At 42.1% G+C, this 16025-nt stretch overlaps 1 protein-coding gene across 2 annotated transcripts in view; it reads left to right on the top strand.

Moving 5' to 3' along the window:
- The first annotated feature begins 266 nt into the window (after nucleotides 1–266).
- The window catches only part of MAP3K1 (mitogen-activated protein kinase kinase kinase 1), an 80777-nt gene continuing 65018 nt past the window's right edge, over nucleotides 267–16025 (top strand). The window contains exon 1 of one of the 2 annotated variants that reach the window (XM_054685084.2): nucleotides 267–789. In XM_054685084.2, the coding sequence (XP_054541059.2) occupies nucleotides 308–789 (482 nt within the window). In that variant the 5' untranslated portion in view covers nucleotides 267–307. The remainder of the gene's footprint in view (nucleotides 790–16025) is intronic. The other variant, XM_054685083.2, reaches the window with a different exon arrangement.

Below are 16025 nucleotides of genomic sequence, written 5' to 3'. Positions count from 1 at the left end.
GCCTCCGCCCCCGCCCCCGCCCCCTCCGCCTCCCAGTCCACCTCGCCCGCCCGCCCTCTCGCCCGGCGGAGAGCACAGCCCACTCCCTCCCACCTGCGGCCGCCGGGCCGTCCTCCACCCACACCTCTGCCGCAGGCCGGACCCAGTGCGCCCGCCCGTCGGTCAGTCCAGGCCAGGCGCCCGGCGGGCCGCGCTCACGCAGTTGGCGCAGGAGGCCTTACGCTGGCGGCGCAGTGCCCGCCCCCTGCGCTCTCCCCGCCCCCTCCCTCCCTCGCAGGGGCCGAGCGAATGTAGCCCGCGAGAGAAAATGGCGGCGGCGGCGGGGAATCGCGCCTCGTCGTCGGGATTCCCGGGCGCCGGGGCTGCGAGCCCTGAGGCGGGCGGCGGCGGAGGAGCCCTCAAGGCGAGCAGCGCGCCCGCGGCTGCCGCGGGACTGCTGCGGGAGGCGGGCAGCGGGGGCCGCGAGCGGGCGGACTGGCGGCGGCGGCAGCTGCGCAAAGTGCGGAGTGTGGAGCTGGACCAGCTGCCTGAGCAGCCGCTCTTCCTTGCCGCCTCACCGCCGGCCTCCTCGACTTCCCCGTCGCCGGAGCCCGCGGACGCAGCGGGGAGTGGGACCGGCTTCCAGCCTGTGGCGGTGCCGCCGCCCCACGGAGCCGCGAGCCGCGGCGGCGCCCACCTTGCCGAGTCGGTGGCGGCGCCGGACAGCGGCGCCTCGAGTCCCGCAGCGGCCGAGCCCGGGGAGAAGCGGGCGCCCGCCGCCGAGCCGTCTCCTGCAGCGGCCCCCGCCGGGTGAGCAGCGCGGCTGGGGTCGCGGCGGGGACTTGGAGAGCGGGCAGAGGGCAATGAATGAACCCCGGGCACCATGCACGGCGTCCCGGGGTTCAGCGCAGCGAGGCTACGCGCCGCTCGCCGGGACCTACGCCCTTGAGCACCCCCCGACCCCTTCGGAGTCGGGCGGCGCCCCGGACCCAGCCTGGGGGACCGGACGGGGACGTGCGGAAGAGTTTGTTATTGTTTGCAGACATGTGACAGGCGTGCGAGCCTCTCTGCGGGGAACCGTTGCGAAAAGGTGTAGGGGGCCACGGCTGGCTTTGTGGGACTGCTGGAATCGGGGCTCTCCGAGGAGCCCGGGGGCGGGGCACGGCCCTGCGGCGGCGCCCCCGGACGGTTGTCCCCGGGGCAAAGGCACTGGGGGGCGAGGCCCGAGCCTGAGGCGGGCGGTGGTCGGAAGAGGGGCGGGGTGGGTGGGAAGCCCGAGGTCGGGTGGGAGACTGAGAGGGCCGAAGAGAAAGTAGCAGGTCCCAGCGGCCGTGACAGGCAGAGCCCCTCGGCCCGCCCGGGACTCGAGTCCCTAGGCAGGTACCGCGGGCTGGGCCCGGACGCAGGCGGCGCGCCCCCAGCGCCGGCCGCAGGGCTCCAGGAGGACGGCTCGGTAACGCCTGTCAAAGCGGTGCGGCGGGAGGCTGCACACTCGCGGAGGCTTGCAGTCTTTTAGGAAGTGCGGTTTGTCTAATTGCAGCCCCCAAGGGGCTTTGAGTGTTCCTGGGAATGCGAACTGCACTGCTAAGTCACTTGAGTGACTTCTGTTTGGAGTTTGGCCTTTGAAGTTTGCATTTGGCGGAGTGGTGTAAGAGCCAGGACCGGATGTGTCAGCCATTCAGTTTCAAAGCAGTGGTGACTGCTCCCCGCAGCCCCTCCGGCTTGGCCCGGGGACCGCGGCGCGGGTGCAGTGCTTCCTGCTCGGTGCCCTGGCGCGGGCCGCCCGCTGAATTCCAGGGGCCACAGTGCGGTGGGCTTCGGCTCAGATGCGTCTTCTGGTGCATATGAAGTACAGTATGTGTAAGGTAATTTAGACCAGCGGTTTATTGGCCTCGCCCATTTTTGGCTACTGGAAATTTTTATGTTAAAGGAAATTCTTTTAAGTGTGACAGCTACATCCTTGTTTGTTTGTTTTTTAAAAATCTGATTAACGTATGCAAAGCACAAAGTCTTGATGGGTATTTTGAGTTGCTGGAAATGTTTTTGTGATAGTCCCTCGTGGCCCTGTAGAATTCCCTGACCTTTATTATGAGAATAAAGCGTGTCATTTTGTGAGACGAATTTGACAGTAGGAGTCCTTGGTTTGGATTAATTATCTAAAGTGATCTGGCATTTTTTGTGCATTTGATTATTTGCTTAAAATCACGATCCATTTAGTATTTGGAAGTCCCCTTCCTCCCCCCAAGAACTAAAAAATATGCTTCGCACTGTACCATGGCACTACTGAGACCAAAGGAGATTTGTGACTGATACAGTTTTGTGTGCACTTGTACATGTAATTTATTCTTACAAGAGTTATGTACCTCTATAGTTTTCCTGTTTCTGTGCAGATTGTATTAAAACTTAACTGGAATAATTCTTTGAAGGCAACTTCTACTTTAAATGAATTCCAGATAAAAATTTTTAACCCCAAATTTAAGAAATTGTATCTATTGAGACCTAACTTTTTGGATACAATAAATAATTTAGCAAACGTCAGCATTCTAGTACTGTTAATGAGCTGTGAATATAGTAGAAGAGCATCCACTGTAAAAATAATGTACTGAAATTGTTTAATGTTGTCTCTTGACACAAAATAAGAGGACTAAGGTGGAGGCAGATAGAATTTAGGGACTAAGTAATCCATGCTTAGTATTTGCGTTTTGTAACCGAGGTTTTTTCCCCTTTGCTTAAGGTGTAGATTATAATTGCACAGTATAAGAAAATAATGGGCTAGTAAGGATAATCTTTTTTAAAGAAATTATTTTTACGAGTCAGAATGCTGTTGGTTTATCCCAAATGTCATACGTAAAGATTTCATTTATAATAAAATGTTGATTCCCTAACCTTATGAAATATAGTGAATTTTTTTTTTCTTAACAATTGGGTTGAAATTCATTTGAATCTGTTCGTATAAAACTTTGTGGGGAAAGGGCTTGTATCTTATTTGTGTGTGTATATTTTGTATTGCATGTTGGTTATGCTACACTATTACTTACCATTTAAATTAAAGTTTTAGGAAAAAAACCCTTAATTATAGCCAACTCAATAAAATATCAATTGAACTTTATGTTTTACTTGTTTTTGACAGTTAAGTTACATTCATACTTCCAAGAGGAAAATCTAAGATTTTGAAATATTTGAGAGTTCTGTGATCTTTTTTTTAATTTTAGAATTTCCTTGTGATCTTTGAATGTAGAAAATATACTTTGAATTAGAATTTATATAAATAAATAATACTCGTATTTAAATAGAAGATTTTAAGTTTGTCCCTCTTTTTCAGGGTGATAGCTGAAATCAGTGAAAGTGCCTGTAAGTGGCGCCCAAGGGTTTGGAATTTTTCCTTATATTACAGAATTTAGGGGCTTTTTCTTCCTATTTACTGTCTTTGAAGAAAAATTACAGTGTTACTCTCCATTGAACAGCCTATTGTGAGTTTGGTAGATATAATTACCCCATCCTATTTTTGTAACTTAAAAAACCAAACTATCAATTTGCTGGCCCCGTGAAAGAACAAGATATGCTGTACTTGTTAATGTTAGTTTTTGTTTAAAACTAAAGGTATTTCACAGGCTGCTTTTATATCCTCATATAGCCCTCAGATTTCACTTCCTTTTTAAAGCTATTAGGCTAAAAATATGATTTAGTGACCTTTTACTAAGGAGGTATAAGAGCATTATTACCTAAAAATTACTCTTAAAATATTAAGTGGGTGACTTTATAAAAATAAAGGTAGTCACATAAGTTAGTCTTCCGTGAATTTGTAAGTTTTTAGTTAAGAATGGTGTCAGTTTCATTTTAAATCAGATAAGAAAATTAATGCATTCTTCAAAGATGAACCTTAATATAATTCTGGAAGAGAAATATCAGAGCTAGAATTGTTGCCAACTTTTATTTTCTTTTCATATCTGATTTTGGCAAGAGTGACTGGTTAACCAACATTCCTTAATATACGATTTCCAATACACTAAAACTCCATTTTGTTAGATACGAAAAACAGGAAGTAGCCCTGTTCATTGATATTCTTTTACAACTTCCATAGCACCTCGAACATAATATGTTGCATATTTTAGAAATGGCCACTGACTTGTCAACTTGCAGATTTCAAAATGTGGGAAGAAAGGAGTGTTTTTTTGCTTTCAACAAGAGCAAAAAAAAAACCAGCTACAGCTTGCCTAGGCTGAGTCGGCTAATCAGTCCTTGACACTGGCTGTGTGCATCCCAAAGGAAGAAATGAGGGGGTGGCAAGGTAGTTAATGGGGAATGGATTACCATGAGGAAAAATATGGGGCATTCAGAAATGCTCTCAGGTAGAAAGCACCTCTTTTGCATTTTGTACTCCAGTCATCTTCTTGGGTTGAGGGCTGTCTGTTATACAGAAGGCGATGGGAAAATGTGTCATGGAAAAGTAGTAGTCTCTAGAGGCTGCTTAGGAACTGCGTGTATATTACACCTCTAATCTTGGAATTCTTTGCTTCTATCAAATATATCAAGTATAGACTTGGTTGTTTTCTTTAGTCCTCGCCTCTTTCTATATCCTAAGTTAAAAGCTAAAGCAACTTAAACATGTAAATGTTAGACTATTAATGTGAGGAAATGTGTAAGATTAGGAGTAACCCAAAGTTGTCTTTAAGAAATTATTTAAGAACATGTTTAATCATGAAAGAAATAATCAGGGCCGGAATTAGTAAATGGTTCATTGCAAAGCATGAGATTAGTCAGATACTCTTTTCAGTTTGCAAAAATATATTAGGATTTTATCTGTGGCTTAAAACATACTCATTGAGCATATAGATATGCCTAGATACCTTTTACATAATCAACTCTTTTGCCTTCTGTGTGTGTGTATGATATCTATTATATGTATTATATATATGTTTATATATAATCTCATTTGATCATCACTGCAGCCCCCTAAGATAGTGTAATTTCTGTTTTCTGTAGGTGCAAACTCATCTGAGATGGTAAAGCCTCATGATTACACAACTAGAAGACAGCTAGGATTCAATCCCAAGTCAGTCTGACTCCACAGTCCATTTCTTTCCACTACTCTGCTTCTTCCATTTTCTTTTTTCAAATTAATAATCAAATTAATTGATTATTTTTAAGGAGAAATTTGTTTTGCAGGCATTCTAATAGACCATGAGCTAGGTCTCTACCCTGTGCTAAGTTTGCCTGTTAATGTATATAATAGGTATGTTTCTATTATATTATTCTAATATATTATATATATTATTCTAATAGAATAATATAATAGAATATATATTATTCTAATATATATAATAGAATAATATAATTATTCTATTATATTATTCTAATAGAATAATATAATAGAATATATATTATTCTAATATATATAATAGAATAATATAATTATTCTATTATATTATTCTAATATATTATATATATTATTCTAATATATATAATAGGTATATATATATATAATGTATATAATAGGTATGGCCTTGTGTATGTAATACAAGTAAACTGTATTTGGATCACCCTATCATGTCAGCCAAAGAGGGTTAGTCATTAGTGTTGAATGTTTCTTAGATTTATTTATTTGTGCTGTATTAAATCGTAAGTGAAAGGAGATAAGCTGAAATTAATATGGTTCATTCATGGTAATCACACAGGAAGAGAAACTTTTAGTATTGCTAGACCCTACCCCTTTGTTATTGTTTTAGATTTCATCCATTCAACATTTATGAACTTCTGCAAGGTGGTGGTCTTGAGTGGTGGAGAAAAAGATCATGAGTGCACAAGCTGTTTCTGTCGGTAGGTTGTAGTATGAACATGTTTCACAATACCGTGTTAAGTGCTATAAGAGAGATGGGGATACAGAGGGGATACAACATATTAGTTTCAAACTATTTCTGCCTATTTTCTGATAAGAATATATACAAAACTGCATGTTCAGGCATTTTTTTTTCTTCCAAGGGAAAATTAAAAAGGAGATACGGGGAGCAAGAAATTCAACATCTGCTACTGCTAGTTCTGAAATTCTGTCTTTATTATTAGTAACAGCAACTCTACTAGTTACGAAAACAACATGGAGAAATATAAAATATTCTTTAGGGCATAAGATGATCAAGAAGATAGCCTTGTCTTTATTTACTCTATGGCATGTCATAGGTGATTGAGTTATGTTTGGTATGGAAGGGAGTTCTGTATTGTTAGTGATTGAGTCCTTTGGAATACCAGGCTGGTTTGATGCAGATGTTAATTTGATCGAGATGTCGAGATGTTGTAGAATACTAAGGGGAATTGTTAAAACTCACCAAGTGTATAATTCTGCAAGTACACATCTGTCACCTGGGAATTACTAAGCCACCAGACCTCTTGAAGACTGGAGAAAGTGCTTGGAGCCACATGGTACAGCCTACACAGTACTGTAGTTAGTGCGTTAACTAAGTTCATCACTTGTAAGCATAATGATGGATAGACATGGAGTGAGAACAGGGTCAGTACTGGGGTGTAGGTGGAAGCTTTGCTCTTGACAGATGTTATCATTACTTTTCTGTTTTTATTTTTAAATTAGAAATGGGTTCTCACTATGTTGCCCAGGCTGGAATCGAACTCCTGGGCTCAGGTGATCTTTCCACATAGCTGGAACTATGGGTGCAAGCCACTGTGTCTGGCTTTACTTTTCTTCATTGCCTAAACAATAATGTAAGTTATATGTTAACACATAATCTTCAAACTGGTCTTATGGTATTCTGAATACTAAACATCAGTTGTTAACAGACCAGGAACTTTATCTGATTCTTTGCACCATCTCCCAGCATCTAGACTAGTGTCTGGCACCCATGAATATTAGGTACCCAGAAATGTTAACATGAATTAATTTTCCAAAAGTGGTTAAATTAGTATATCTGAAGATTAACTTACTGTAGTGTGATTTTAATCATGATCTAGCTTAAGACGAGTTTTGAAGGCAAGAACTGTCTTTTTTTAGGAGTTTTTGTATATCGTTTGGTATTTATTTATTTATTTTTGAGACGGAGTCTTGCTCTGTTGCCCAGGCTGGAGTGCAGTGGCGCAATCTTTGCTCACTGCAGCCTCTGCCTCCTAGGTTCAAGCAGTTCTCCTGCCTAGCCTCCCGAGTAGCTTGCTGGGATTACAGGCATGCCCCACCATGCCCAGTTAATTTTTGTATTTTTTTGTAGAGACAGGGTTTCACCATGTTGGCCAGGCTGATCTTGAACTCCTGACCTCAAGTGATCCACCCACCTTGGCCTCCCAAAGTGCTGGGATTACAGAAATGAGCCACTGCGGCCAGACCATTGCTTGATGTTTAATAGCAGTAGTTGGCATTTAGCAAGCAGTCATTGATAATATTGACCAATTTTATATAATGTGAGCCTTCTAATAATTAGTGTAGTTACAAAATAATTGGAGCCATGCTCAAACTGTCAAATATTGAGAAAACTGAATTCCTGGTATTTGAAAGTGTCTAATTATTTGAGTTAATTGGTAAGCCCCTCCTGATTTTCTACTTAACCATGACACTTCTTCTGTGGCGCCCATCTTCATTCTCTTGAACATTGATACTGGAAGATTCCCAGGGTGGTCCTAGGCCTTCTCTCATTCTGTCTTGTCCATCCCCACCCCAGTCTTATTAATGCCCTTAGATCAGTTATGGACCATTTACAAATGATTGCAGAATTTATTGTCCTAACCATGATCTCTCCTAAAGTCCAGACCTACACCTGGCTACATGACTTCTGCGCAGTCAGATGTCTAAAACCAAATTAAAGATCTTCCCTAAACCTTCTCCTAACATGTTCCCTGCTCATTAAATGGCAGAACCAGAACCCAGGAGTCACCCTTGACACCTCCTCCTCTCACCTCGTCAGATTCAGTCCATCCTTAGGTGCTGGCAGTTTGACCTGTTATCACACCCCTAGCCAGGTGCCCGTTGTCTCTCATTTCCACTAACTTAGTGGCCTCCTTGCCTGATCCCTGTGTCCTTTCTCCTTTGCTGTCCGTTCCAATCTGTATTAGGTGGCCAGAGTGATCATTTCCAAATGTAAATCTGATCATAACTTCCTCCCTCCAGAAAAGTAAATGTAATTTAATTTTAAGATGTTCATATGGCTTCCATTTGGATAAAGATCAGGGGTTCAGATGGCTTCCATTTGGATAAAGACCAGGAAATCTTTAACATGCCTGACCGAGTCCCTGCCCGGTTGGGCCCCTGTGTGCTTCTCCAGGCCCATCTCAGCTCACACTTGCCCTTGTTCCATGGCAGGGTTGCATGCTTTCATTTCCTCAGACTCACTCACTGCCTTCTGCTATAGGGCCCTCACATGCTCCCTCTGCCAGGAACACTGTTTTTCCATAAAGTCAGCTCCTCGTTGTTAAAATCTTAACTCATTGACACTTCCTCAGGGAAGCTTTCCCTCATCCGCCCAGACTGGCTTTGTAGCAGGGTGTCCCTACTGTCAAGTGTTGTGTTTTTACATTTGTTACCTCATTTGATGAATGACTGCCTTCCCCCTAGCACCTAGCAGGATGCCTGGCATAGGGTAGACACTGCATAAATATTTGTTGAATAAATGAATGAGAGCGATAATGGCATGGCATGTTCAAATTAGTGGATCCACTGTTTTTCCTGTTTAGTCAGACGTAGTTTAGGACATAGCTGAAAAGGTGTTAAATGGCAAAAGTCTAGACTATGGTGTTTCAACACTGTAGATTTGTGATAGACTCATTCAGAGGTACCTGGACTTGTAGACGTGCCTGGTGGCTCGAGTGAAATAGGACAGCTTAATGTAGTAGAGAGCAAATAGCTATACTGCATGACAACTTTATAGGTAAGAAGAGTCTGCTATGTGTATATAATTATTCTGTACTTAATAGGGAGTTAAGAGTGCGTGTGTGTATATATATGCATTTATATATTCACACATACATCTGTGAATAAATATACACATAAAGGTGTCATGCATTAATATAATTATTCTTATTTTTAAAGTTCTCAGAATGTCATCTAAACTTAAGATATCATTTTTAGAATTCTTATCTGATAACCCTACTTCATCCAAAATTCATTAATTTGATCATAATTCAACTTGGGATAAATAAAAGTTCACATTTCCATTGAAGAAAATATTTGTTAGGCAAGTACTCCATGAGATTGCAGAAGCCAAGAACCCATGTAACAAAACATTTTAAAGTTTACTGTTGGTAAGTAAACCCAGCAGCCTCTCTTATCTAGAACATGGGTTAGCACTAAGAAGTAAGAAAAAATACTCTAAGCAGCCAAAGGACCTGTAACAAAATATGTGCTTTGAAGCACTTTGATTTTACACTTAGTAGAGTTCCCAGGGCATTTGCTCAGGATTGATACTTATTTCAGATGTTGTTCATGCAGTGTTGTTCATGTGGTGTTCCTAACATGCAGCAATTAGAAGCAGCCAGTTAGAAGGGGTGGCGGTGTGAGTCCTGCAAGAGGCAGGTTCCCCAAAGGCAGCAGTGTTGGCACACCTGACAGTGAGAGGAGAGAGGGAGAATAGGACTCAAAACATTGCAGTCGGGGGCCACCTAGCATTGGTACAATTAGTTCCATCTAGGGTAGCCTCTGCCATTTAAAAATATACTCAGTGAAGTGAAGTTGGAAAGCTTGTAATATAGATTAAGGAAAATTACTATCCAAGATAGTTATAGAAAGTGTCTTGATCTTTGAAGTGGTAAACCTCTAACTTTTCTGTAAGATGTATTTCTGTAGCCTTGATGATACTGAATAAATATGTACTTTAGAATTACATAAAAATGGATGCTGCTTACCGAATGCCTTATCTATTATCTGTGTGGAGAAATCTTTTTTGTTATTGTTGACCTGAGTCATTTTATACCTTGCAGTTTCTTTAAAATGCATAATAATCACCACTACCACTAATATACTGATCTTTTCCGGTTTTTAAAAAAAAATTTTTCTATTTTTTTTTCGAGACGGAGTCTTAAAGATATTTTTCTTGCTCCAAGGGTCTAGATTCTTCTTTTTTTGTTGTTGTTGAGATGGAGTTTCGCTCTTGTTGCCCAGGCTGGAGTGCAATGGCACAATCTTGGTTCACCACAACCTCCGCCTCCCGGGTTCAGGCAATTCTCCTGCCTCAGCCTCTTGAGTAGCTGGGATTACAGGCGCCTGCCACCACTTCCAACTTTTTAAATTTTTGTATTTTTAGTAGAGACAGGGTTTCACCATGTTGGCCAGGCTGGTCTTGAACTCCTGACCTCAGGTAATCCACCCGCCTCAGCTTCCCAAAGTGCTGAGATTACAGGTGTGAGCCACCACGCCCGGCCAGGTCTAGATTCTTAAATAACCAAATTTCAAGTTTTGTACAAAGATTGAAGGAAAGCTAGTCTTTAACCAGGAAGAAAAGGATTTGTTAAGAGATTATCAGCCGTATCTTTGCTGACTCATTGATACTGTGGTGCCTAAGACATCTTGGCTTTAGTGACAGAATCCTGCATACAACTTTCTCCAGGATAGTTCCTCCAGGAGGGACCCCTCTGCCAGGCACTGTGGCAGTCACATGTCCAGGCTGCATCTCTGCCCTGCTCAGCCTCTTCATCCTTGCATTCAGATCTCCATGTGGTTTAGGGTGCCCATCAGGGTAAACACTGCCATTGTCTCTTTAATTGCTGTGCTTTTACTCTTCTGGCTTTCACACCTTCAGCTTCCAATCAGTCACCAGTTCTTGTTATTGCCACTCTCCTAGTAGCCTGAGAATCCATCCAACTTCCTCCACTGCCATGACTGCTAACCCAGGGTCAGGCCACTGTCAACCCACTGTCAACCTTTTCTTCACCCTCAGAATGAAGTCCAGACTCCATAATGCAGTTCAGAAACCCTTAGGACTCAGGCTTCTGCTCACTTTCAGCAGCCCCTCAGAATGGTCTGCTCCCGTCATTCGGCATCGTGCTCAGTTTTAGTCCCTCAACTGACCCTTCTTTTTTTTTTTTTTTTTAAAGAAAACAATTTTTATTTAAAAATTTATTTTATAAGAAGTATTGGCATGAATACATAGATAAGGCATTTGAAATGGCTTCTCTGGTTGGACTGCTGACCAGCTGAATTCCAGCTCTGTCCTGCAGCTGATCACCCTTCTTTCTCGGCGTGCCCAATGCTCTTACCTCTATCTAGAATACTCCTTCCAGCTCCGTGGTGAGGTTTTGTTTGTTTTGTTTTTATTCTCTTTGCAATAAAGAATTATTGGTATTCCACTAAAAAATAAATGTGGCTTTGTAGAAATCAGTGCTGTACTGTGAATTCTGCCGAACTCTGGTTTAACAAGTTCCTCGATATCTGAGTTAGATTTGCTACTTTTAAGCCTTTTTAGTTTTTTTCTCTATCATTGTACATGTAGTCAGGTCTTTCTGAACGACAGTGTTTACAAAGAGATGTTTGTAAAGCACACATTATTGTAAAGTGAATCAGATTTTCTTATTTTGTGTTAAAAGCTCAGAGGTGTGGTCTCAGGGAAAAAAATGTTGCTGCCAACCTACATATTACTGTCCTTGAGAATAATCCGAGACCTTCACAGGTCAGACAACAGATATGCTCAGATACTTCAAGCAGAGAGCTTGATGACGATGTAAGCATCACAAGATTTATGTCAGCTGCTGGACCTCCACAGACAGGGTCCCAGCAAGCTGACAGGTTGTAGGTGAGCAAGCACGTTAGATGTGCAGGTCACTCACATCCCTTTTTGTGGGATCAATGGATGTTCTTTCTTGAGAAATGAAAGGGCAGATCAGTAAGCATGCCAGAGCATGTGTCTTCAGTCCTGCTGTCACTCCTGAGGAGATGTCCATGCCTTCAAGAAACACTCAGAGCTGCCAGCCAGGCACCAGGTGCTGGGGACACAGCAGGAGGGAAGTCTCCATCACTTGCCTGTGGAGGAGCTTACCTGATGACAGACAGTGCAGGCCCCCGTCCACTGTGAGTCGGGGAGGCATCAGGAGGCTTTTTTGGGAAATGTGAGGTGGAGCACCAAGCCAAGTCCCGATAAACGTGGAGGAATGAACCAGGTGAAAGGAACTTGCAAGGAGGTTTTGTGGCCTAGGGGTGGGTGGAGAACACACAGGCCCAGAAATCAGCAGTCTTAGGATGGCATGGAGGACTGCAAGTGTAGTTCAGGTAACTCGGTCAGAGTGGAGGCAGGGTCCAGGGACCAAGCTGGGACATGATTTCTGGCTCTGGCCAGAGAGAGAGCCACGCAGAGCTCTCTGCCTCGTATTGCCCCCACTGGCCAATCCTTGAATCTCAGCGCTTAGGACAAAATAAAAAAGCCTTTGTAATTTCACAGGTAACCACAGAGTGTTAGGAAGTGGGTCAGGAGGCCCCAAGAAGGATTTACATCAGAGCTGGGACAAGACAGTCTGGGGTCACAAATCTGGGAGCTGTGGCTTTTGTACTTCAGTAGCTCCATGTAGTTTCAGAGGTTCACAGATTGGGAAGTGCTCTCATGGCAAAATGAATTCCATCCACTGTGGTCCTGAATTTGGTTTTGGAACTACATGTTTCCATTTCAGAGACCATGCACTGTAGTGATTAAGAACCTGGGCCTTGCTGGGTGCCGTGGCTCACGCCCGTAATCCCAGCACTTCGGGAGGCTGAGGCGGGTGGATCACCTGAAGTCAGGAGTTCGAGACCAGCCAGGCCAACATGGTGAAACCCCGTCTCTACTAAAAATACAAAAATTAGCCGGGCTTGGTGGTGTGTGCCTGTAATCCCAGCTTCTCGGGAGGCTGAGGCAGGAGAATCACTTGAAACTGGAAGGCAGAGGTTGCAGTGAGCTGAGATCGTGCCACTGCTCTCCAGCCTGGGTGACATGACGAAAACTCCATCTCAAAAAAAAAAAAGAACCTGGGCCCTAGGAATTAGACCTGTTAGCTACTTGGACCCCAGGGAAGTCACTTCTCTGAACCTTGAATTTCTTGTCTCTAAAATGGGGTCGGTGGTGGTATAATGAAGCACCATTCTTGATCCAGAAAAGTATTCAGTTAATACTAACTGTAGATAATACTCTTGCAAGTAACTGTCTATGCTCACTACTTAAACCTTTAACCTTTTAGAATGAGGTTAAGAGCCTCCCCCAAGGTTGCTGTGCTACTTATCACTAGGTTAGCAAAGGCAGTTTGTGTAGATAATACATCATCTTGATAACAATACATTTTCCCCTGTTATTTTGAAATGATTTACTAGAAAAATAGAAAATGGCAACTTTCAAAATTCTGTGATATGGGATAAAGCATCTCCTCAGGGTTCTCATCTCTGTGACCTAATGCAGGTTTCTTGGTCTTGTTTTCTCATCTGTGAAAAGAAAAGGTTGGTTTACATAATCTCTCAGTTCCATTCAAGCTCTAGCAACTCTCCAAAAATTTAACTTGGAAATTACTTCTTGTGGCTAAGTTTAGCTGTAATTATTGAAACAACAATTAGTTTTTTGAACTTAGAAACTCTTGGAATTTTAAACCTGGGTAACAACTATAAAGAGAAATGCAAATGAAAAGCAACAAAAGCTTAGAAAAAAGAAATCATGTTTGTCAAGCAACATTAAGTGATGAGAAAATCTGTTTTTAAAAAAGCTTAATAACTGCTAGGAGAATATTATTTTGCAAATTGGAGAAAATAAATTAGGTCAAAGTCATTAGCATGTTTGTGTTTAGCAAATACTACCTTAGGGGGCAGTTTTTAAAGTAACTTTAATTTTTTGACAACTTTGCTATTAAAAGCTATCTTTTTCTTCTTAATGTTAGTTGTATAAAGAAGGGACATTTTTGGATATAACCTCTAAAAAAGCTTCTTCTTTGACTTCTTCCTGTGTTTATTTATAAAGACCTTTTTGTAAATAAACATGTATGCATCTTTTTTTTTTAAGTTAAAAATGCATCGCTTGGTAACAATCATATTGCTTCCTAATTGTGAAAATTTACATTTAATTATATTTTGGGGGTTTTTTCATGTAATTTGGATAGAGTTGACAGCTACTAGAAAATGCAACTGCATTTCACTATTAATCCTATTATTTTGGGCTCAAGTTCTAAAAAATTATGACTTTCAAATAGACTTGGAATAAGATTGTTTAACTGATTTAATCATTGTAATTGCACCAACTTGAATTGTATTCACAGAAACCACCTTGCTTATTGCTGTTTTTCTTCTTTTTTTTTTTCTTCCTCTTTTTTCTGAGACAGGGTCTCACTCCTTCAGCCAGGCTGAAGTGCAGTGACATGATCATGACTCACTGCAGCGTCAACCTTAGCGGGCTCAGTGTATCCTTTCACTTCAGCCTCCTGCGTAGCTGGGACCACAGGTGCATGCCACTGTGCCTGGCAAAAATTTTTTTTTTTTTTTTTTGTAGTGACAGAGTTTCGCCATGTTGCCTAAGCCGGTCTCCAACTCCTGGGCTCAAGCAGTCCACCCGCCTTGGCCTCCCAGAATGCCAGGCTTACAGGTGTGAGCCACCATGCCGAGCCCGCATTGCTGTTTTTTATACACTGAACTGAAACTGTTCATAATTCATTGCAGAGCACACGGACATTCAGCAGTAATTATTTTTTGTCTTGGATTCCTGGTAGTAAAGAATGCTTGATTCTTCCTGCTTCTACCCCAACCCATGCTAGTTCTTATTGTTGTGATCAGTTATTAGATATTTATTTGGGGCACTTACTCTGTGCTGCTAGCACGTGATTTCCAGATAAGGCTGTGATCAGGAATAGAGCAAAGTCTTGAATCTTGGTCACCTCAGCACCATTCTCTAGGTAGTTGTGACTGATGGTGATAACTGGCTGTAGGTTTTGTTACCAGTAAATAAGGCAGCTAAGCTGTCATCTGCACAATGCAAACTGAAATCATCCTGCAGTTTTTTAAGTGGATAGTAGGACATTCCCTCCATTGCAAGATGATTTGCTAGGAGAGTTTTAAATAGTGCTGAAGACACACGAGAACAAAGCCTTCCCTTTTTGAGCTCAGGTCCAAAAAAGCAGTTTTGGCATTAAAGAGAAAAGGTTTATGCTCAAGAACTTCTTTCTTTTTCTTCTCCCTCTTACTTCTTGGACTAAGTGTTGGTGATAAGATACAAAACCGTTGGTGTCTGAAGTACCTCTGAATCCAGCAGCCTTCTAAAGAAATGTTATCAGAATTATATTGTGTAATATAATGCTTTCTTCTTGTTGAGGATGCCCCCAGAATACCGATAGATGTCACAGATTTTGCAGATTATAATTGTGAATTTAAAATTTAAAATGTCATAGATTTTAATTACTAAAAACAAATTAGTAGACATTTCTTATCTGAGTAGAAGATACTGTTGGCCATAACCTAATCCAAAATGAATTTTTTTTCCCCCAAGTTCCGTCTCTGTTTCTTGTTTTACTTTCCCTCTCTCTTTCTTAAACACATACATATACTACCTACCCCACCCCCATGCATATACAAGTCTTTCTAAATTACTGCCTTTTCACTCCACATGACCAAGTTGTTTTGGGACTTGGTGTTCCAGGTTCAGTAAGCCTCTTACACTGGGTTCTGTGCTATAGAAAAGTTGCTATAGTGCTGGTACACACACATTTTCCTGTAAATTTCTCAGTTCTTTATTTAAAAATAAATATTTTATAAATCATTTATTGAGCATTGATAGGGTTTGTGTGTGTAATCAGATGCTGTCCTTCTGCTTTATACTTTGGATTACCTGTACTGTACTTTTTACACCTAGTCTGACTTCCTGTCCTTATACTATTGGGTTACTTCTGCCCCAGCTGTATCATTTTGTGTGTATTTAGAGCACATGAGCTAAATCTTATATGGGTTAAAGAGTTTAAAAATCTGTCACAAAATTTTGCCCAAAGACACAGAAAATTTTATGTTGTCATTTACTGTTTTTTTTTAAATACCTAGTCTAGGATTGATTTTTTTTTGTAATGCACTATGAGAGATTGCCTACATTAAAAGCATTGGTAACAGCACGTAAATGTTTTGTAAGAAGTTTCTGCGT

The sequence above is a fragment of the Pan troglodytes genome, chromosome 4 (genome assembly GCF_028858775.2).
Source record: "Pan troglodytes isolate AG18354 chromosome 4, NHGRI_mPanTro3-v2.0_pri, whole genome shotgun sequence".
Lineage (NCBI taxonomy): Eukaryota > Metazoa > Chordata > Mammalia > Primates > Hominidae > Pan > Pan troglodytes.
Note: the sequence above shows the minus strand (reverse complement) of the source record. Positions and strands in the feature narration are given on the sequence as shown.